At 53.2% G+C, this 19,288-nt stretch overlaps 6 protein-coding genes across 6 annotated transcripts; 3 read left to right on the plus strand and 3 right to left on the minus strand.

Moving 5' to 3' along the window:
• The first annotated feature begins 104 nt into the window (after positions 1-104).
• VE01_08965 (uncharacterized protein) lies at positions 105-2,614 on the plus strand. The gene is made up of 4 exons (XM_059464022.1): positions 105-324; positions 388-1,251; positions 1,339-1,637; positions 1,724-2,614. The coding sequence occupies exons 1-4, from the start codon at positions 209-211 to the stop codon at positions 2,368-2,370; spliced, it is 1,926 nt and encodes a 641-aa protein (XP_059319381.1). The 5' UTR covers positions 105-208; the 3' UTR covers positions 2,371-2,614.
• Positions 2,615-2,785: 171 nt separating this feature from the next.
• On the minus strand, positions 2,786-4,666 carry VE01_08966 (uncharacterized protein; the record flags this gene model as incomplete). Its single annotated transcript, XM_018278383.2, has 5 exons — positions 2,786-3,319; positions 3,406-3,556; positions 3,663-3,976; positions 4,075-4,403; positions 4,530-4,666. The coding sequence occupies 5 exons, from the start codon at positions 4,664-4,666 to the stop codon at positions 3,123-3,125; spliced, it is 1,128 nt and encodes a 375-aa protein (XP_018126837.1). The 3' UTR covers positions 2,786-3,122.
• A 518-nt stretch (positions 4,667-5,184) lies between these two features.
• Positions 5,185-8,530, minus strand: CAS42 (Triose-phosphate Transporter). The gene is made up of 3 exons (XM_018278384.2): positions 6,959-8,530; positions 6,536-6,891; positions 5,185-6,473 (listed from the first exon to the last, which is right to left on the minus strand). Exons 1-3 carry the CDS (start codon positions 7,600-7,602, stop codon positions 5,683-5,685), a joined length of 1,791 nt encoding a protein of 596 aa, XP_018126838.1. The 5' UTR covers positions 7,603-8,530; the 3' UTR covers positions 5,185-5,682.
• Positions 8,531-9,495: 965 nt separating this feature from the next.
• Positions 9,496-12,608, plus strand: VE01_08968 (uncharacterized protein; the record flags this gene model as incomplete). Its single annotated transcript, XM_018278385.2, has 8 exons — positions 9,496-9,976; positions 10,030-10,120; positions 10,249-10,565; positions 10,618-11,131; positions 11,356-11,556; positions 11,608-11,798; positions 11,856-12,038; positions 12,118-12,608. The coding sequence occupies exons 1-8, from the start codon at positions 9,928-9,930 to the stop codon at positions 12,606-12,608; spliced, it is 2,037 nt and encodes a 678-aa protein (XP_018126844.1). The 5' UTR covers positions 9,496-9,927.
• A 565-nt stretch (positions 12,609-13,173) lies between these two features.
• On the plus strand, positions 13,174-14,994 carry VE01_08969 (uncharacterized protein). Its single transcript, XM_018278386.2, has 2 exons — positions 13,174-13,755; positions 13,828-14,994. The coding sequence occupies exons 1-2, from the start codon at positions 13,302-13,304 to the stop codon at positions 14,862-14,864; spliced, it is 1,491 nt and encodes a 496-aa protein (XP_018126845.1). The 5' UTR covers positions 13,174-13,301; the 3' UTR covers positions 14,865-14,994.
• Positions 14,935-19,071, minus strand: VE01_08970 (uncharacterized protein). Its single transcript, XM_059464023.1, has 3 exons — positions 18,030-19,071; positions 17,487-17,976; positions 14,935-17,437 (listed from the first exon to the last, which is right to left on the minus strand). Exons 2-3 carry the CDS (start codon positions 17,806-17,808, stop codon positions 15,126-15,128), a joined length of 2,634 nt encoding a protein of 877 aa, XP_059319376.1. The 5' UTR covers positions 17,809-17,976; positions 18,030-19,071; the 3' UTR covers positions 14,935-15,125.
• Between the last annotated feature and the right edge of the window lie 217 nt (positions 19,072-19,288).

Below are 19,288 nucleotides of genomic sequence, written 5' to 3' on the forward strand. Positions count from 1 at the left end.
AGGTTCATCCGAGCCGAGAGTGCTTCTCTCTAACCACATTAGGCACCGATTGGAACGGAGGTAAACCCGTTGGAGGTAATTCCGTCGGAGGTAATCCCGAGGGAGTTTCATTTCCTATACTTACATCCCTGCCCACATCTATCTATGATTCCTTAGGATTTCGGAATTTCTAGCATGACTTATTCTCATCATTCCGCCAGTTGGTGCCATGGAGAGAGTTAGACCAGCCGCTGGTTACTCCAGCACTTATGGACAAGCTTGCATGCACTGTTACAAAGCAAAGTGCCGGTGCGTGCCTAGTCCAAGGGCCGATAGCTGCGAAAGGTTGATATGCTTCATGTTAACACAAGCCTATTGATGCAGCGCACATGGCTAATAGAATCGCAGATGTCATCGCCTCAGAAAGGAGTGCCTGCCATCCGACTCGGCTCGCCGGCGAAATGCTCATAGATCCGAAGAGTCTGATACGCGAATCGCCCAGCTGGAGGGCAGGATAGAAATCATGCTATCTGCGATGCAATCGATGGCTGGCTCCTCTGGATCTTCAGCTGAAATTCTTCGGCTCCTTGACGAGGAGAGGATCCCATTGTCCACATCCCGCATCAACGACACCCCAGCAACATCCATTAGCACTAACCCAAGCATCAGTCGAGTACCAAAGCCCGCAACGGACCCGTCTCCCATGGTACAGGCTCGTATAGATTTATCCTCTCCGTTTCCATACTCCCCATCTCCGCCTGAGCCATCGTTACGCCACGCAGAGGAGTGTCTCGAGTTCTTCCGCTCGCAGATGCTGCCGTACTTCCCCTTTATCAACCTAATCCCAGACATAACAGCTTGGCAACTACACCAAAACCGGCCGTTCTTATTTCAGGCCATCCTCACCGTTACCACCTTCTCGACTCAGAAAAGGTTAGCCCGGAGTGAGGGCTTGAAGCGCATCCTGTTCACATCTGCTCTTCTCGAGGTCCAATCAAATATCGACCTGCTGCTTGGATTATTAACGTACCTAGCATGGAGTACTGATGCCTTTCTGGGCAGAGCAGACCTCGTATCTCGCCTTATGATGCTGGCCATTTCACTGGTATACGATATGCGGTTGTTCAAGCCGCTTCGGCTAGATACGATACTAATGATGACAATAACCCAGGGGCAGGATTACGGAGGTGATCAAAATCCTAGCGATGAAACAGTTGCAGACTTCATGGAAAGGCAACGAGCAGTCCTAGCATGTTTTGTGTTAAGTTCCAAGTACGCTCTGCCGCCTTATCCCATGTGGTTCAACAGCAATCCAGACTTATAAGAGTAACCTTTCTAACATGTATATCTTTATACTAGTATTTCATCTCACCTCGGGCGCATAGATGCTCTACGATGGACGCCCCAAATGGAAGAGGCGCTCCGTATCATTGAAACGAACACGGCATGTCTACCGGACAAGGCTTTTGCATTCCAGGTGCGCCTGCAGTTGCTCAAGCAAAAAGCAGCTCATATCCGAGAACAGAATGAGATAGATCGTTCTCGTACATCAACAGCTTCTGCGACTACCTCGATGCCAGGCTTATTATATCTCAAGACACTAAGGGAACAATTACATGGATTAATATCATCATTTCCTCCAGATATCGTTCAAAGAGGTGCGTGATTACTCACATAAATGCGGAGTGGACCATATCGGTACATGATTTCTGACGTCTAGGAATGGGCGATGCCCAGCATATAGGCGCATTTATTACACACGCACATTACGTAGAACTATACATCAATCAGCTAGCATATTCAATAAGCTGCGACTCACCACCTCTCAATCTGTCAGGCCCCAGGAGTGACGGTGGCCATTTACCCGGATTCGAACGCCTCAAGTGTCTATGGGGATCCGTCGAAAGCATCAAGTCGTGGCTAGACAATTTCCACAAGTTCTCCCCATCAGACCTCGTCGGCCTCCCATTTCACTTCTGGTCTCAGATGATTCTGTGCGTCACGATTCTGAAGTACCTGTCGGTGCTCGAAGACCCGGCGTGGAATCGGCAAGACGTGCGGAACACAGTCGATCTGGTGGCGGCAATAGATCTTATGATACAGAAACTCGACCGGGTTGGCATAGAGTCGAGTCTCCAGTGCGATGACAGCCTATTCAAACTATTATCTAAGCTTTTGAGCAAGTGTCGTGTGTGGGCTGAGGCCCGGTTGAGCAGGGCTTCTCAGATGCAAGATGTGGAGGCTGGGGTAAACCAGGGTGCAGATCCTGGCGAAACCAGTCAGAGCAGCAGCATCCCGGATATTGATCAGATGATGTGGATGCAGTCGATGGACTTGGAAAATGATCAGTGGTTCGAGGAAGCGCTGAACTTACCTTCGCCATTTTTCTAAATACGTCAATCTAACAACACACAAATTAATAATACTTTTATTTGACATGACCGAGTCCTCCACCATCAAAGCCGAGTATTTCAAAAACCGAAAGACTCGGAATCGCAATTCGTCGCAGCTATTAGCGTCTATCATGAAAACGACTAACAATTACACATCTAGCTACTACTATGCAGCTGCCACCACATGCTCGACGCCCATATCAACCCCCCATCTCCCCCGAAACGCCCACCATCACTAACCCCACCCCTCCCGCCCCGGGGCTCCGTCACGGGGCCTTCTCATCCCTCAACCAAGAACGCCTCAGCACCCCCCCCCCACCGTCTCACCCTCTTAGCACCCATCCCACAATCAGGCAGGCACAAAAGAGGAACGCATGCTCCATGGAGAAAGTTGACAACCTCCTCTCCACCACCCCCGAATCAACTAAGCGGCTTCTTGACAGTTAGCCACTATCCCGAGAGGACATATCCACGCCCAAATTGGGCTACCGAATTCCCCCCTTTCCCCAACGTACCCTTCCATCATCAAAGCCCATCTGCTGCATTCTTCAACAATAGACCGGGCGAGAGGAAGGGGTAAGAGGCAGTGGCGGAGGAGCCTTTCTGGGGTAGATAGATCTTCTTTGGATAATGGCTGGCTGGCAATAAACCCACTTCTTGTTGTCGATGCCGCGGAAAACAAGTTGCCCAACTTACTCGATCGAATTCGCACTCGTCTCATGTGCCTGCCGTGACGTGCACGCAAGTCAATCACTGCTTCCCCACCTCCTCATCCCCGCCATCAGTGCCAGAAGCCAACCACGGATGCTCCAACAACTCCCTCGCACTCTTCCTTTCCTCCGGAACCCACCTCACCATCTCCTTCAGCAAGTCCAGGAACTCCTCTTCTTCCCCCTCCAACGACCCTCCAATAGGGGACGGCTTGACAGGCGCCCCTTTCCATACACCTACGCGAAGTCAGCATCACCATCGCCATCATCATCAACACACCCCTCCCCTCCAGCACCCCCATGCCAAGCGATGGAAAACTCACCATCATCATCAAAATACACCTCCCTAACCCCCAACCTTCCCTTTAACACGAATTCCTTCGGCGGCGGTCCAAGAGACGCAATCATATATCTCAACTGCTCCCCCTCCGTCACCCCATCAAAAAGATGTTCGTTAAACCTAAGCTGCCACATCTATCCTCACAATTAGCCTATCTCTTTCCCTCCACAGCCTCCCCATATCCTCCCCTCCCCGACCCCTTTCCACGCCACAACGGCTTAGCAGTAGAGATCGACTTACAAGCACGCCCAAATTCCAAACATCCGCCCTCTCATCCCACGGCATCCTCAAGATAACCTCAGGCGCCCTACACATCAACGGCTGTATCAGCCCCGCATGAGGCCTATGCGCATCGCGCACCGCGTTCCCGAAATCTGTTAGCGTCGGCACGCCTGGTGGCGGATTGAGGGCGACTGATAGACGCCGCGAGCGGTAGATTGTGCGGTGCGGGTTTACTTTTTTGTGCGGGCTGGGGTGTGATTGTTCTGCGGCGAGGAAGGTGTGGATGGGGGTGGTGGTGGGGAGAGTTAGAAGGATGTTGGCGGCTTGGATGTCTAAAACAAAAGTTAGCAAATTGTTAACCAATCTGAGAAACCAAGTAATTGAGCGAGGTAGAAAAAGAAAAGGAAAAGGGAGAATAGAACTAACTTACCAGTATGTACAACCCCCGCCTCCTCATGCAAAAACTCCAACGCCACCAACAAACACCTCACCACCCCCCTAAGCACCTCCCCCCTCAACCTCCCCCCCTCACACCCCCTCTGCCACTCCTGCAAACTCACCCCCAGCGGCGCATGCACAAGACACCAATGCCTCCCGTCCGGCCCCTGAATCTCAAAAGCCTCCTGCAACTCTCTCACGTACCCCTTACCCTCGTGCGCAGAGGAGAGGGATTGGATGCGCGTGTAGATGTCTGCTTCGCGGTTGGTGGTGGTGGGGGGGTGGGAGATTGTGATTTTGAGGGTGGAGAAGGTCTTTTCCCTTTTTCCCAGTTTAGTGTACACTCTGATGAAGATGGGAGAGGGAGAAAGAAGAAGAGGGGGGGGGAGGGGTATTTATACACACCCTCTCTCTTGACACAACCAAACCGTGGAATGTCGTCCATACCCTAGTTTCCCGATAATCTCATACTCAGCCTTGGGCGACTTAATTACCTCCCCGATGTGAGCGGGGTAAAATTCTTCGGCTACGTAGTCGTCATATGTCTCCTCCTCGATGGCGTTAGTGGAGGTGATAGAAGTCATTATTGGGATTTGTTTGCGGGTGGGCGCATGCATATACAGGAGCCCGTAGATTCTAGACCGGGGGTTATGGCCCGCAACCGCGGCTACGGACAGAGATGTGCTGTAATAGAGAGAGCGGCCACCGCTTCGGAGTAGGTTTGGCTAATGTGGAGGATGGCGGATGGCGGTAGAGCCTTGTATGCGGATATAGGATTACGGATAGCTGCAGAATAGCTGCAGAATAGCTGCAGAATAGCTACAGAAAGGGGCAGCAAGGGACTAACCAGCCAGGTGTTTTGCTAACGTGACGTGGTGGATGCGCGGTATATGTGTGGTAGAGTAGATGATAGCAGAGAGCGGTTATGTGCGAATATGAGATATTATAGAGATAACCACTGTATCAATTCACAATCTCGAGAAACATGTTATATTATCTCAGTGGCGTCGATGAATTAAAGTCACCTCGCTCCTAGATGAGGCGAGGACCCCTATTCGCGGTGGTGGTGTGAGTGATGACCTATGTGGCGCATCCCGACAGACAGACAGACAGACAGACAGACGAGGAAAGAACGATCGAGGGCCGCCACTCAACTCGCACCTTCCCTTCCACACAACCCCAATCACATACACTTTAACAGACGAGGAAAGAACGATCAAGTACCACCAACTCACTCGCGCCTTCCCAATCATATACCCCCCCCACATATCACGCACCAAATCATCAGCAAAATCAATGTAAGTAGTAGGTAAGATAGTTACGGTGTAAGGTAGGTAAGGTATCCATTTATAATAGAAAAGGAAAAAAAGAGTAGTTCAGCTCGTCAACACCCATTCCCGGTGCCCCATCTCTATTATCTAAACCCATCATACATCCACGCTATGCACGCCCCATCTGCCCAAGTCAAGTGTTTCACTCCCAATATACAATACATACATGCCAACACAAAAACACACCCCCCCCTTTTGCCCCATTTCCGCAGCGCCCAGCACCGCATCTTTTTCAACCCAACCCAACCCAGCTACGCGCCATACGCGCATCAGTGCGCTCCCGATCCCTGCGCAAGAAGCCCCTGACTCTCCTGCGCCTTCCCCTCCTCGCGCTGACCCATCCCATACGCGCCATCATCATCCTCATCATCCGCAGAGAGCGGCTCATGGCGGCCTCCAACACCCAGATTAGCAAGGTGCGTCGAAGCCAGCGCATCCTGACGCATCTTCATGATCTTGACGTAATTGTACCCCGCGATGGCGGCGATGGTGATGGCTAGCCCGCCGAGGTTGACGGGGGTCATGATATCGGAGAATACGCGTCCCGCGGCGAGGATGGTGACGACTTCCTTGAAGATACCCGCGATGGAGAGGGTGACTACTGATGTGCGCTGGAGGAGCGCGAATTCTGACGCTGTCATGCAGAATGCGATTGCGCCGGGGGCGAGGAGGATAGTCGGGCCGAGGATGGGGCCCTTGCTGTCGATGAGGATCTTGAGGCCTGCGAAGAGGTTGCTGGGGCCTTCGACGGGGATGGCGATGGCGAGGAGGGAGACGAACATTATAGGGGCGAGGTAGAAGATGGATGCGAAGGGGTTAGAAGTTGCAGGGTTGCGGAGGAGGAGGATCTGGGTTAGTGCCCAGCGGAAGCCGGAGAAGAAGGCCGCGCTGATGACGAGGGTGAAGCCGATGGGGGAGAAGTCCACCTCGCCCGCTACCATCATGACGACGCCGATGGTCATGGTGGCGATGATGGCGATGAGCTTTACGGAGGGTGTCTCGAGGCGAAAGAGGAAGGCGAAGATGAGGACGAATGCTAGGGCGGAGGATTTACACATTGCTAGGGGGGAGGGGTTAGTTGCATGTTCGGTAAAATCCGGGGTAGACAGGGGGGAAACGTACTGTAAAAAGTTAAGGAAATAAACTGTAGTGACATGTTACCGAGGCCAATGTCGAGGCCGGTGGAGAGACCGCAGGGCCCCAACCGCGTCAGGTAGAACATATTCGTCATGAGCGGCTTGTGCTCCGCGGTGTCGAGATCGCGTCTACGCTGCTCCTCGGGCGTGTAGACGGAGTCTGGGTGCGTGAGGGAGTCCGCCCGAGGCCGGAAGCGCGGGAAGAGGTAGAGGACTAGGGAGGCGAGGGAGAATTGCACGAGCATGTGCATGCATGTTGTGAAGAGGGGGAATTTGAAGTTGAGGTGCTCGCCCGAGAACATCCACTTGTTGTAGATGGAGATGGAAAGGGAGAAGATGTACCTGAAGGGGTGGTCAGATTAGCAACGCGTCCAGGCGCATGGTGGGAATTGGGGGGGGGGGGGCATACCATAACAGGATGAATAGGCCATTGATGGCCATGTCCTTGATCACAGTCTGGTCTGCCTCTTTCCGCTCTTCTTTTGTGATCTCCGACTCCTTGGCGACGCGCTGATCCAGCAACGTGTTCCTCCGCCGCCGCTTCTGCCGCCGGCTCGTCCCCGTCAACCCCGTCTCCTCGTCGTCCTGCAGATGGTTGTCGTCGTCCGAGCTATTATTCCCATGACCCCCCGCCTCGTCGCTATTTGACTTGGACTCGTCCTGCGACCACGGCTCCTCCTCCTGTGACCAGCTCAGCTCCTCGGTGAGCCCATCCCGTATGCGTGTTGACCGCTGGCCCCTCGCGTTGGGGGGCTGCAGGCTGGTGAGCGTGCTCCGCCGCCGCCGGTGCTGGGAGGTGGTTGTGGAGTCCATGGCTGCGAAGGAGCCGCGTCGAAGGGTGCTGCTCGAGGCCGCGCTGGCATCCGAGTGGTCGTCGTAGTCGTAGTCGTAGTCGAAGTGATCGGGGTCGGGGGCGTCGAAGCTGGCGTCCGGATCGTGGAGGGTCGGACGGGGGAACTGGGCGTAGGGGATGGTTGGTCGTGCAGAGGGCGCAGGCGTGGTAGATATTGAAGGGAGACTCTCGAGCTTGAATTGATTTGTGTTGACGTCCATGATCGACTAGGGCCAGGATAGGATAGGGAAGGGGGGGGTGGGAGAGGAGATGGGGGAGCAGATCCTCGGTCGGGTCTTGTGGACCAGATCGGGGGGAAAAAGATGCCAGGATCCAGGAGGTATGGGAGGTGCAGGTGCAGGAGTAGTACGGAGTACTCGGACAGTACGGAGCGTTCGTACTGGAGTAGACTTGCGGGTACAGCTGTACTGGGGCCGTTGTGGAGGGATTCGAGGTATGAGAGGAGGGAAGAGGAAGGATAGTGGAGGTACTATTGCTACCCTAAGGCCATGTGCTCCCCTTTTTCTACTCTTGGCGCGGTGTTTGGCGTTGTTAGGGGCAGTTCGGCGGGTTATGGCGGGCTCTTGACGGTCTGACGGGGCTGACTGGGGGGGGTCTGTGGCTTGTGTCGTCAGGCTTGCGTTGCGAGATTTGAGATGAGATTTGATGTCTCAGTGGGGACCGGGCGGCGAAGGAGGAGCCACAGGGGACATGAGCCCCGGTGGTACTTTGTCGCAGCTATATGTTGGTATAGGGTATCTGTGTTCGCTCGTGCTTGTAGTTTTGTGTTGTATATGAGTCGTAGCGACGGTGAGGTCCTGCGTGAGGGTTCTGTATATATATATGTGTAAGTGTGTATATGTTGATGGAAGGAGGTAGTTGGGGGAGGAGGATACAGAGAGGAGGAAGTTGAAGTCGGTCTGGTCGGTCTGGTCGGTCTGGCCGGTCTGGTCCATATGATCTACTGTACAATCCACAATCCACTCTACAGTACAAGCCACAATAGTTGCGCATACAGTACTTACTAACAGCACCAGCACCAGCACTGTCAGTCCGTACTCGTATCTCGTACCTCGTCTATCCGCGTATGTAAGTAGTATATTTGTATGGATAGTGAAATTGATTATAGTAGAGAGTAGAGAAATTATGTCAGCGGAGCAATTATGTCAACGGTCCATCTGGCGCTGAAGAACAGAAGTACCCTTCCACCCCTTCTACGCAAAAGAAGCCGTACGTGGTACATAGCGCCGAATGTCGGTTTGTGATTTGTGACATGTGACCTGTTAGTCTGGATTGTTTTGATGATGTCGCTTGAGTCGCTTCAGACGCTAATGCCAAGACCTTCCAAGGACCTTGGCCCCGGCACAAACCCAGCCAGATTCCCTTTCGGGTATTCTTGTCGCCGGCCGTAGTCTTCTTTAGTCTTCACTTCCTGAACAGCTGGACACCGCCACAAACCACCCACAACCACCACAACCCAGAACTACTACGGGATATGGGATGAACCATTAACGTAACTTCTGAATTCCCAGCTTCTTCTACTGCCGGGCCCACTGAAAAGGCTGCAACTCCATAGAAAAAAGACTTTGTAAGGCATTTAGTAAGTAACGTACGTACCTCTGCTGTGGCTGTACTTGTATTTGTTACTTGCGCCCATACATGTGGGCTTGTACATACCAACCACCCGGACGGACTGGACTGGACCGTGTTTAGTGGGATCCACGACGACGGAGATGCAGATAGATACCGACAGAGAGATGATGCACAAGAGTATGATGTAAAAGGTGATGGAGATGCAGAAACTGGATCAGAAAATGGATGCAAAATTGGATCAAAATTGGATACAAAACTGGACAGGCCAGATCACGCCATGTCCGTGACTATGAATTCCAATATGCTCAAACACGCACAATTATATTACAAATGCTAGTCGAGTAACGGTGAGTCTATCCTGACAAACAATGGTGATTTGTAGCTGTATCAACTCACATATGCATCTCTATGCACGTGACCACAGTATGCACCATGAGTATGTAATCACTAGCTTCACAGAGAACCGACCAATCTTGATAGCTTTAACACCTCTAACCACCAAATTCCCTTCCAACACCACACAAAACCCACCGCTTAGTAAGCAAATCCACGAAGCCGAACCCCAATCCAAACTTAATGCGGCTCAACTAAGCCCTAAAGGGAATAGTACGTCACCCTGCCCAGATCTTGCCCCTCGTCCCAACTCCCCCACCTCGAGCTCCCCCCGTTCCTCTGATTGGCCCCGCCCCGAAGCTCCCCTCAATGTGATCATGCACCGTCATCATTACTACTCTGTTCAGCCCCAATCCCATCGATACACAGACATCCTCCCAATAACTTCATGCATTCCTCGTAAAAACCCCCAGCAATAACAAAGAGAGTTCCTGCATATAACCAGGAGAACTCTCCCCTTCATTTCCAATCCCTCTGCTCTTCTGTATACTCATAATCCCATCGTCGAGACCACACCAGTATCCCCACGCTTCCGGTGACCATTGAAAAGCACTCCCATCATGTCCTCAGCTGGGCTGTCTGAGGGCGAGAGGAGAACGGGGACAGGTGGTCAGCTTCTCCAACCTCTGGTGAATATGTGACTGACTCCTGCTTCTATATAGGCTACCTCCCAATCGAAGACTATGGCCTCATCGGTAATATGAGAACATGCGCCCTGGTGGGAATCGACGGGAGTTTGGACTTTATGTGCTGGTAAGATTCTCATATTCTCATATTCCTCACCAAGCTACATATATATTCATCTATCCCTCAATCCCATCCCCTCCCCCAAGTCCCGCTCCATCCGGTCTCATAAAACCACACCACTAACACGACCACAGGCCCGACTTCGATTCCCCCACCGTATTTGGCCGCCTTCTCGACGCGGAGCGTGGCGGGTACTTCAACATCTCCCCGACCAAGGGCGTCCAATACACGACTAAGCAGCAATATCTCCCCTCGTCCAACATCCTCCAGACCCGATACATCCACGAAGAGGGAGCCATGGACTTGATTGACTTCTTCCCGCGTCCCAAGAACACGAGTGTCCTGTCGAAGCAGAAGCAGATGCCGTTCCGGGAGACGGTGATTGTCCAGGATGAGCTGAAGAAGTGGCTAGTTAGACGTGTGGAGTGTATTAGGGGATTTGTTGATATTGGTATATCCCCCTCATTCAAAGAAGATGTGCTCAAGCTAACATACATACACAGATGTTGAAATCTTCCCAGCATTCGATTACGCCCGCGCCGAGCACACAGTTGAAATCCACATCCCAACCCGCGGCCACGCCGAGCCAGAATCCAAGACCGTAACTTTCTCCTCCAAGGACCTAAAGTTGCAACTCGACGTCACCATCGATAAAGGAGACGAGGATTCCATAACCTGCCCACTCCTAAAATTCACCACCGTCAAGAAGGACAAGCTGCTCGGCGAAGGAGTTGTAGCTCACATCCACCTCGAAGAGGGCCAGGCCATCTCCTTCGTCCTCCGCGACGACATCCCCAATCATGTCACTCCGGACGTTACCACCGAAGTGCTGGATACGCAACAGCATGACACCCAGGCGTTTTGGTACAGCTGGATCTCGAAATCCAAGTACAAGGGCCGCTGGCGCGAGGTCGTTAACCGGAGTCTGATGATCCTGAAACTGCTAACCTACGAACCAACTGGCGCTATCATAGCCTCGCCCACCTTTTCCGTCCCAGAAGCCATTGGAGGCGTTCGGTGAGTGCTCTAGAGCTAATTTTTCCTACCATTCCCTCTCGTATTTCATACCATGCATGCATGTAGTGTAGCTTTTCCTTGAACATGAATGTCTCACACCGAATATGATAGTGCCCAAAGAGGCTCGGAGCACGACAATTCCTATGTCCTCCATTCGTTAGTGTCACAGCTTCTTTCTGGAGGTTTGCCTTTGTGCTGAGCTTTCCCTGCTAACTGTCGCGCAGGAACTGGGATTATCGGTTCTGTTGGATCCGAGATTCGAGCTTTACGATTTACATTCTTCTCAGGATGGGGTTTACGGAGGAGGCGGATTCGTATATGGATTTCATCAGTGATCGGTTTAGGAAGTCGAGATCGCCGGAGGGAGCGCTGCCGATTATGTTCACTATCCGCGGCGAGACTGATATCCCTGAGTTGGAGCTATCGTAAGCCTCAACCTTACTTTAGGATTTACAAATACTGACAACTCGACACAGCCATCTCTCAGGATACAGAGGCAGCGCGCCCGTCCGCATCGGCAACGGCGCCGCCTTCCACCAACAATTCGACATCTACGGCGAGCTCATGGACGGCATCTATTTGTACAACAAATACGGCAAGCCGGTGACTTGGGACCAATGGGTGTCCGTCCGAGAGATCCTCGACTATGTCCTCACCATCTGGAAAGGTAACCAGCTGCCATACAGCTCCTGCTGACATCTGAACCGCGCTAACTAGTCTACAGAACCCGATATGTCCATTTGGGAAGTGCGGAATAATAAGCAGAATTTCGTGTACAGCAAGATCATGCTCTGGGTCGCGTTTGATCGCGGCCTTAGACTGTCAGAGAAGAGATGTCTGCCCTGCCCGAATCGCGCGGCGTGGATGAAGGCTCGTGACGAGATTTATGAGGAGATTATGGAGAAGGGTATATTTCCCCTCGCCTCCCTTCTTCCCCCACCCCTCCCCCTATCCACAACCAGCAAGACTAATGCCCCATTCCACAGGCTACAGCCACACCCTAAAATGCTTCGTCCAATCCTACGAAAGCGGCGACGCCCTCGACTCCTCCATCCTCATCGCCCCCCTCGTCTTCTTCATCTCCCCCAACGACCCCCGCTTCTTACGCACCATGGACCGGATCCTGCTCACCCCGGAGAAGGGCGGCCTCACTAGCACCGGCCTCGTCTATCGCTACAACACGGCGCAATCCGACGACGGCGTCGGCGGCCACGAAGGCGCCTTCAGCATGTGTACATTCTGGCTGGTTGAAGCGATGACGCGTGCGGGCGTGTATGATAAGAAGTATTTGGCGAGGGCGGTGAATGTTTTTGAGAATATACTGAGCTTTTCGAATCATTTGGGAATGTTTTCGGAGGAGATCGCGAGGAGTGGGGAGCAGTTGGGGAATACGCCGCAGGCTTTTAGTCATTTGGCGTTGATTAGTGCGGCGTTTAATTTGGATAGGGCGACGGATGGGAGGTGGGGGAGGGTGTAGGGGGGTTGAGAGGAGGGAGGGGGTAGGTGGATGGGGGTGAGAGGGGGACGAGGCGTTGGAGAGGGGTGGGGAGTTGGTGATGAAAGTTGAGGATTTCTGCTATGTTGGCGTATATACTATGGATTGTGTGCTCTTCTACATGACTAGCTTTACAGTGCCTGAGATGCGTCAGGGAGTATAAACTGTAGCTTCTTTTTGAGTGCTATTACAAAAATTGTCTGCCTTTATTTAGTTTAAGAATAGCTATTTGCTAGATATTATTCTCCAGATACTATTTCCTAGATACTATTTGCTAGATATTTACTTACGAGTTTATAACAATCAAACAAACAATAACAAAAATCCATATTTTATTACCTTCATTACACAACCCCACAATTCTCTTATATCACTAGACACCACGAATTACACAAAATAAAATAAAATAACAGGCTCACCTTTCCCCCCACCCCATTTCCCCCAGCTCCCAACCGCGCAAAGCTTAAGAGAAAACACGTGACACCGCGCCTTTTCGCGAAGCTTACTAACGCGTCCCCCCCAAATCCAACCTCCCCTGACCTCATACCCACGACCAAAACCCTCCTCACTCTCAGCTCAGCTCATCCATTGGCGAAACGACTATTTAAGAAACCTAAAGCATATACGTCACGCAAAGTACGGATAGCGAATCTTTTGATTAAGAGGAAGGAGATAATGTCGCGTCGCTCGAGCAGGAAAACTGCTATTGCTTCGTACGCTGAGACGCCGGATCGCGAGATTGAGAAGGGGGTTATTGAGATTGACGAGGCTGTGAGCGAAGAGACTGCGATTAAGAAACGAGGGGGGAAGACAGCCGCGGTGAAGAAAGAGAGCCCTGCTGCTGCTGCGGCGAACGGCAAGACCGGCGCTTCAAAGACCAGTAAACCCACCGCCTCGAAGAGCAAGATAGAAGCCGAGATCTCGCCACCGCCGACAAAGAGGAAGATCAAAGACGAAGACTCAGACGACGAAGAAGAGAAGATCATTGAGAAACCTGCGAAAAAACCGGTTAAGAAGCGGAAAACGAAGGAAGAGGCTGAGAACGACGCTATGCCTGTCGCTGCGCGTACTGCTGTTGCGACGTTGAAGAGGAAGATGTACATCGGTGCGCATATCAGCGCTGCAGGAGGTACTTCTTCCCCCCCCCCAAAAAACATTCCCCTCCCAGTATAAAGATCCCCCAGCTAACCCCCCCCCGAAGGCGTCCAAAACTCCCTCCCCAACGCCCTCCACATCGGCGCCAACAGCCTCGCCCTCTTCCTAAAATCACAGCGAAAATGGACATCCCCTCCCCTCGCCCCTTCGGCCACCTCCGAATTCCTCTCCCTCAGCAAACAACACTCCTATGACCCCTCCAAGCACATCCTCCCCCACGGCTCCTACCTCGTCAACCTAGCCCAATCGGACCCGGAGAAGGCGGAGCAGGCGTATACATGTTTCCTGGACGACTTGGCGAGGTGCGAAGCCCTGGGGATTGGGTTGTATAATTTCCATCCGGGCAATACGGGGGGTCAGCCGAGGGGGGAGGCGATTGGACGGATTGCGGGGATGTTGAATAGGGCGCATAAGGCTACGAAATCCGTGGTCACGCTGTTGGAGAATATGGCGGGGGCGGGGAATGTAGTTGGTTCGCAGTTTGAGGATTTGGGGGATATCATCAAACTCGTTGACGACAAAACCCGCGTGGGGGTGTGCATAGACACCTGCCACGCCTTCGCCGCCGGTTACGACCTCCGCACCCCCGAGGCGTTTGAAAAGACAATGAACGAATTCAACTCCATCGTCGGCGCCTCCTACCTCCGCGCCCTCCACCTCAACGATTCCAAAACCCCCCTCGGCAGCCGCCGCGACCTGCACGCCAACATCGGAACCGGTTTCCTCGGTCTCCGCGCATTCTGGAATGTAGTCAACTACCCCAGCTTTGAGGGTCTACCGATGGTGCTGGAGACGCCGATTGAGAAGATGGTTGGGGGGAAGAAGGTGGGGGGGGAGGATAGGGGGGTGTGGGCGAGGGAGATTAAGTTGTTGGAGGGGATGGTGGGGGGGGAGTGGGGGGAAAAAGAGATGGGGGCTGAGGAAAGGCTGCAGGAGGAGGGGAGGGAGGAGAGGGAGAGGTGTGGGGGGCAGGTGGAGAGGAAGGCGCAGAAGACGTTGGATGGGATGTTTAAGAAGGGAAAGGGGAAGAAGAAGGTGAAGGTTGAGACGGATGATGAGAGTGAGGGGGGGTGTAGTCATTGATCGGCTACTTCACAATGCTCTGGGGCCGTGAATGGTGAAAGGCGTTGGGTGGAAGGTATCTGGAAAGATGCCTGTGTATAGATATATATTTAGTAATAAGAAACCCAGAATCAAAAGTCTGTTGAACTCGTTGTCATTATAGAAAATGCCACAATAACTCATAATATCATCCATTCCCAATGCCTCTTCAAACGCCACAACTCCATCTCTATGCACCCAGGGTATCTCCAGCCAAAACTCCACACACACGACACAACCCTCCTACTTCCTACCCTGGATACTATTCTCCAACTTCCTCAACATACTCTGCAACCCCACGCCCCTCTCACAATTCTCCCCCACCCACCCCTCCATCCTCTCCCTCACCCCCCTCAACCCCCTCAACACCGGCATTTTCCCCCCCTCCTCCCCCTCCACATGCGCCGTCGGATTCAACAACAAATCAAAACAATCCCCCCAAATCTCCCCCTGCCAATACCTCTTCATCCCTTCCCTACACCTCCACCTCTTCCCCGCCCCCTGCCCCGGCAGCGCCGCCCTCGCATCCGCAACCGTCTCCATGTACCGCCCAAAGAGCATACTGTGCAGGATCCCCGCGAGGCCATGATAGTCAATCTGGTACGTCCACGGCCTCAGCTCGCGCATCTCCGCACAGTCTTGTGGTCCCGTCTTCCAGTCCGCGATGAACTGCACGTCGGGGCGGAAAACTTTCATGTCCACGCCGCGCCCGAAATCAATCAGCGCGACGCCCTGCTCCGACCACCCCGCTGACCCATCAGCAGCGTACTGCGTGCTCCAGCCCGCCCCGCCCGCGCCGAGTCGCACGAGCACATTATCTGCCTTGAGATCGCCGTGCAGAATCCCGTTCTTGTGCAGCGCCTCGACGGTACGGATAAGTTCAATAGCAAAGAACATAGCGAGGAGCTCATCCATCACGCCGCCTGCCTGCTGGCTGTCTGCGCGCGCGATGTTGACCAGATCGAGGAGCGTGCCTTGGTCGCGGTACGTCTCGATGAGGTAGCATTCGTCGCGGTAGAGGTGGAATTCGTGTGCGTGGATGAGAGAGTCGGCTGCGCGGGAGACGCCGAGGCGGCGCGAGGCTTGGCGCATGATGTAGAATTCCCACGCGGTGGGGGGGTCTTCCATTTTGAGCGCTTCGAGGGGTTGGCGGTGGTGCAGGGAGAAGGCGCCGCGGCCCATGATGGGAGCGTTGGAGTTGGTCTCGGTGGTGTCGTCCGAGTCCGAGACAGTTTCGATGAGGTAGACGGGTGCGAAGGCGCCGGCGCCTAACTCGCGCTTGACCATGTATTCCCTTTCTACGCCGGGGAAGCGCAGCATGGGGGGCATGGCGATGTTTGTGGTGGTCTTTTCGCTGGCGTTTTTCTTCATCTTTGCTACGGCTTTGGCGAACTTCTTTAGCTCTGCAGATTTGCCGTGAGTCTCTTCTGAGTGGTCAAAGTAACCGTCGTACGTTGTCAACGGAGGTTGCAGGGCAGCAAAGATTTGGGTTCGTGTATAGTCATCGACGGGGTTACATTGCTGGTCTTGGATTATGGGCCCCTTGGTCACGATATCCCTTGAGAAAGCTGCTCCATTCGTAGTTGGCTTGGTTGATGGGACCGCCTTGTTTTTGGTTACGACACCTAGAGCCGGAGGCGGGATTTTCTCAGTGAGAGGCAATGGCTCATCGACAACCTCCTGGAATGGACTTGAATCGAGCCTATCGTTGCTGCGGAAGATGGAAGAAGCCTGTTGACCATTCGCTTTAGACGGAGTTTTGGAGATAAACTCTTCCTTCTCAGCACGTGCCGTGAAGGCACCGAGAGATGACTCGGTCTTCTCGGCAATAGGAGTCATGAAAGGTAATCGGTTTTGAGATACTTGAGATGCATCGCGGAATGGTCGTGTGGGTGCTACATAGTCTTCCGGTGGTATGGGGACGAACATTGTCCGAACGGCTGACTCTGGGTGTTCAGGGGATATGGGAGTGGAGACTTCTTCTTGCTCAAATGCTTCATCTTCGTCGTCATGAGACGTCGAGTCGGCTTCTCGACTGGATTCGAGAATAGCATCGTCGTGGTCTTGACTAGACTCAAGAATGGCATCATCGTGGTCTTGGCTAGACTCGACAATGGAATCGTCGTGGTCATCCTCGGAGAGATGAGATGCTCGCGTATCATCATCATCGTCATCCTCGTCTTCCATACCAGGGATGTGCTTCCTGGCCGTAAACTCCGACCATTCACTCACACTCTTGACATCTGATGTATCTTCTGCAGCAACCTCGCTCTTGGTATATGTAGTCTCGTCATCGCCAGCTTCACTGGTAGTCACAAGCCGTCCAGTACCGGTGCTCTCTGCCTCAGTCGTATATTCGTCATCCGTCTCATCATCCTCGCTTTCGCTTTCCGACTCCTCCTCTTCTTCAGACACCTCCTCCGACTGAAGTGGCTGGTTAAATAGCTCGTATATGTCGTCAGTGGCCGCCTTGGTATGGAAAGTCATGGTGGGTTCTGCGTTGGCCCTCCGCTTGACCTTCTTCGCAGCAGTAGGAGACGAGAGCTTGGTTTTGACTAGCCACCTTATTAGCCAAAGACAAATGGATGGGAATATAGTACTCACTAATTTGCGTTTCGTTGACTTCCATAGTCTTTATCCTCCTACCTCTGCCATGTTTCGGTGGCTCTATGGCCACGCCATTCTCATCCACCATAGGCGGATCTCTCGCTATCACCAACTTCTCCTGGAAAGATCTGTCCAAAGAAGGTTCTTGCTTCGGGAGCATCTCTTCAACACCGACGAAGACATCAAACCTCTCATTTTCCTGATCGACCACCACATGACTAACCTCTGGCTCCCAATTCATGTCGAGCCAGCCCTTCTCCGCAGCCATTAATTCCTCAGAGCACCGCTCACTTCCGACTATCTCGGGCGTGGGGTACATCGCCTCGAGATCAGCAAAAATACGTTCACTCCTGCCTTTAGCATTAATAGTCACCTGCTCCTTCACCGCAATGATTGAATTTGAATGCGCCTCGGAACTTGATATTTGAGGTTTGGAAATTGGTATAGACTGAAATTACAAAACGCCACAACAGCCAAATTATTAGTCCTATGATCATCAACATGTGACAGATATGGGAGTTGAGAAAATGATTATCTTACCTGGTCTTTGAAAACCGCCATCTTGGGCGCAGTGCTCTTCTTGGCACCTGCCTTCATTGTCTCCCCCGCCCACGGCTTTGCCTCTACCACATTCTCCTTCCTCCTCTCTGCCAGGGAGCCAATCGAGTCCCAGCCCTTGGCACCACTCCCACCAACTACCGGCGCCGGTTCATCTGCATCCGAGAACACCGCCAATTTCGGGCGGCCATTCCGCGATGTCTGCGAGCCACCAACTCCCGAATTCGGGCGGGGTGCTTGTGGGTCCGCCGGCGGTGCCGCAGCAGACGCATACGGATCAATCTTCGCCGCCAGCGCTGGACGCACAGTCGGCAGCGCCGGCGAAGAAGGCGCACGGCTTTCCTCCGGCTGTGCCGCAAACCGCTGCTGGAACTCATTATACTTCCTCAGCAACCTTGGCGCCGGCCTAGCATCCTTCTCTATCCCCATATTATACACCTCCTCAGCCTGCGTCCAGCGCCCTGCAGTCTCCAGCCACGCCGCGAACTCCTCGTAGAACAGAGCCAGCCCGTCGCCGACACCATGGCGGGACAGGAACGCGTATGTCTCGCGCGGGCTATCGGAAAAGAAGCGGATGTACGACAGCCACAGCTTCAGGTAGCGCGGGTCATTCTTGTACTGTGGGGAGGAGAGGAAGGCCTTGGTGGCCGCCTCGAGCAGCGGGAGCAACTGTGACTGCGGCGTCGCTTGCGCGGAAGGGTACGCGTCCATGGTCCATCGCACGTAGCGGTCGTAGATGTCTAGAGGGTCATCGGACTCGGCGAGGAGTTCAAGCTCGGCTTCAAAGTCGGCGCGCACGGCGTCGTTGACGTTTTTGGTGTCGGAGGGGTTGGGTGTAGCGAGGGGTTGGAGGGGGGAGGCGGAGAAGAGGTTTGCGAGGGCGCGGGCGGAGCGGCCGCTGGGGATGGCTTGGATATTTTCTTTTTGCGCTTCGATGATGTCAAAGTTGATTAGGTCGTCGGAAGCCGACATCTTGGTGGATTTGTCGTGTCGTCCAGGTAGTCGTTGTTTGTCGTCCTTGGTGTTGCGAATTTAGATGGTGGGATGGCATCGATGTTTATGTTTCCCTATGTTGCTTGTTGCCTGGTCAACAACATCTCCACATAAGTATTGGCTTGTCACTACCCATCATCAATTTTGGAAACCACGGCGGTTGGATGACATTTTAGTTAACGGTGCAGTACTGCAGCCCAAATGTCTGAAGAGGGACATGTATGGCTCAGGATTAATATCAGTAGTTT

This window comes from Pseudogymnoascus verrucosus (assembly GCF_001662655.1).
Source record: "Pseudogymnoascus verrucosus strain UAMH 10579 unplaced genomic scaffold scaffold_53, whole genome shotgun sequence".
NCBI lineage: Eukaryota > Fungi > Ascomycota > Leotiomycetes > Thelebolales > Thelebolaceae > Pseudogymnoascus > Pseudogymnoascus verrucosus.

Bases quoted from the DNA above. Each gene is read 5' to 3' on its own strand.
- VE01_08965 (XM_059464022.1), top strand. From the start codon at position 209: ATGGAGAGAGTTAGACCAGCCGCTGGTTACTCCAGCACTTATGGACAA. The intron at 325-387 runs GTTGATATGCTT...ATAGAATCGCAG, and splicing joins AGGGCCGATAGCTGCGAAAG to ATGTCATCGCCTCAGAAAGG. The intron at 1,638-1,723 runs GTGCGTGATTAC...CCCAGCATATAG, and splicing joins TCCAGATATCGTTCAAAGAG to GCGCATTTATTACACACGCA.
- CAS42 (XM_018278384.2), bottom strand. From the start codon at position 7,602: ATGGACGTCAACACAAATCAATTCAAGCTCGAGAGTCTCCCTTCAATA. The intron at 6,892-6,958 runs GTATGCCCCCCC...CCACCCCTTCAG, and splicing joins GGCCTATTCATCCTGTTATG to GTACATCTTCTCCCTTTCCA. The intron at 6,474-6,535 runs GTACGTTTCCCC...CCTCCCCCCTAG, and splicing joins TATTTCCTTAACTTTTTACA to CAATGTGTAAATCCTCCGCC.
- VE01_08969 (XM_018278386.2), top strand. From the start codon at position 13,302: ATGTCGCGTCGCTCGAGCAGGAAAACTGCTATTGCTTCGTACGCTGAG. The intron at 13,756-13,827 runs GTACTTCTTCCC...CCCCCCCCGAAG, and splicing joins GCATATCAGCGCTGCAGGAG to GCGTCCAAAACTCCCTCCCC.
- VE01_08970 (XM_059464023.1), bottom strand. From the start codon at position 17,808: ATGTACCCCACGCCCGAGATAGTCGGAAGTGAGCGGTGCTCTGAGGAA. The intron at 17,438-17,486 runs GTGAGTACTATA...TAAGGTGGCTAG, and splicing joins AGTCAACGAAACGCAAATTA to TCAAAACCAAGCTCTCGTCT.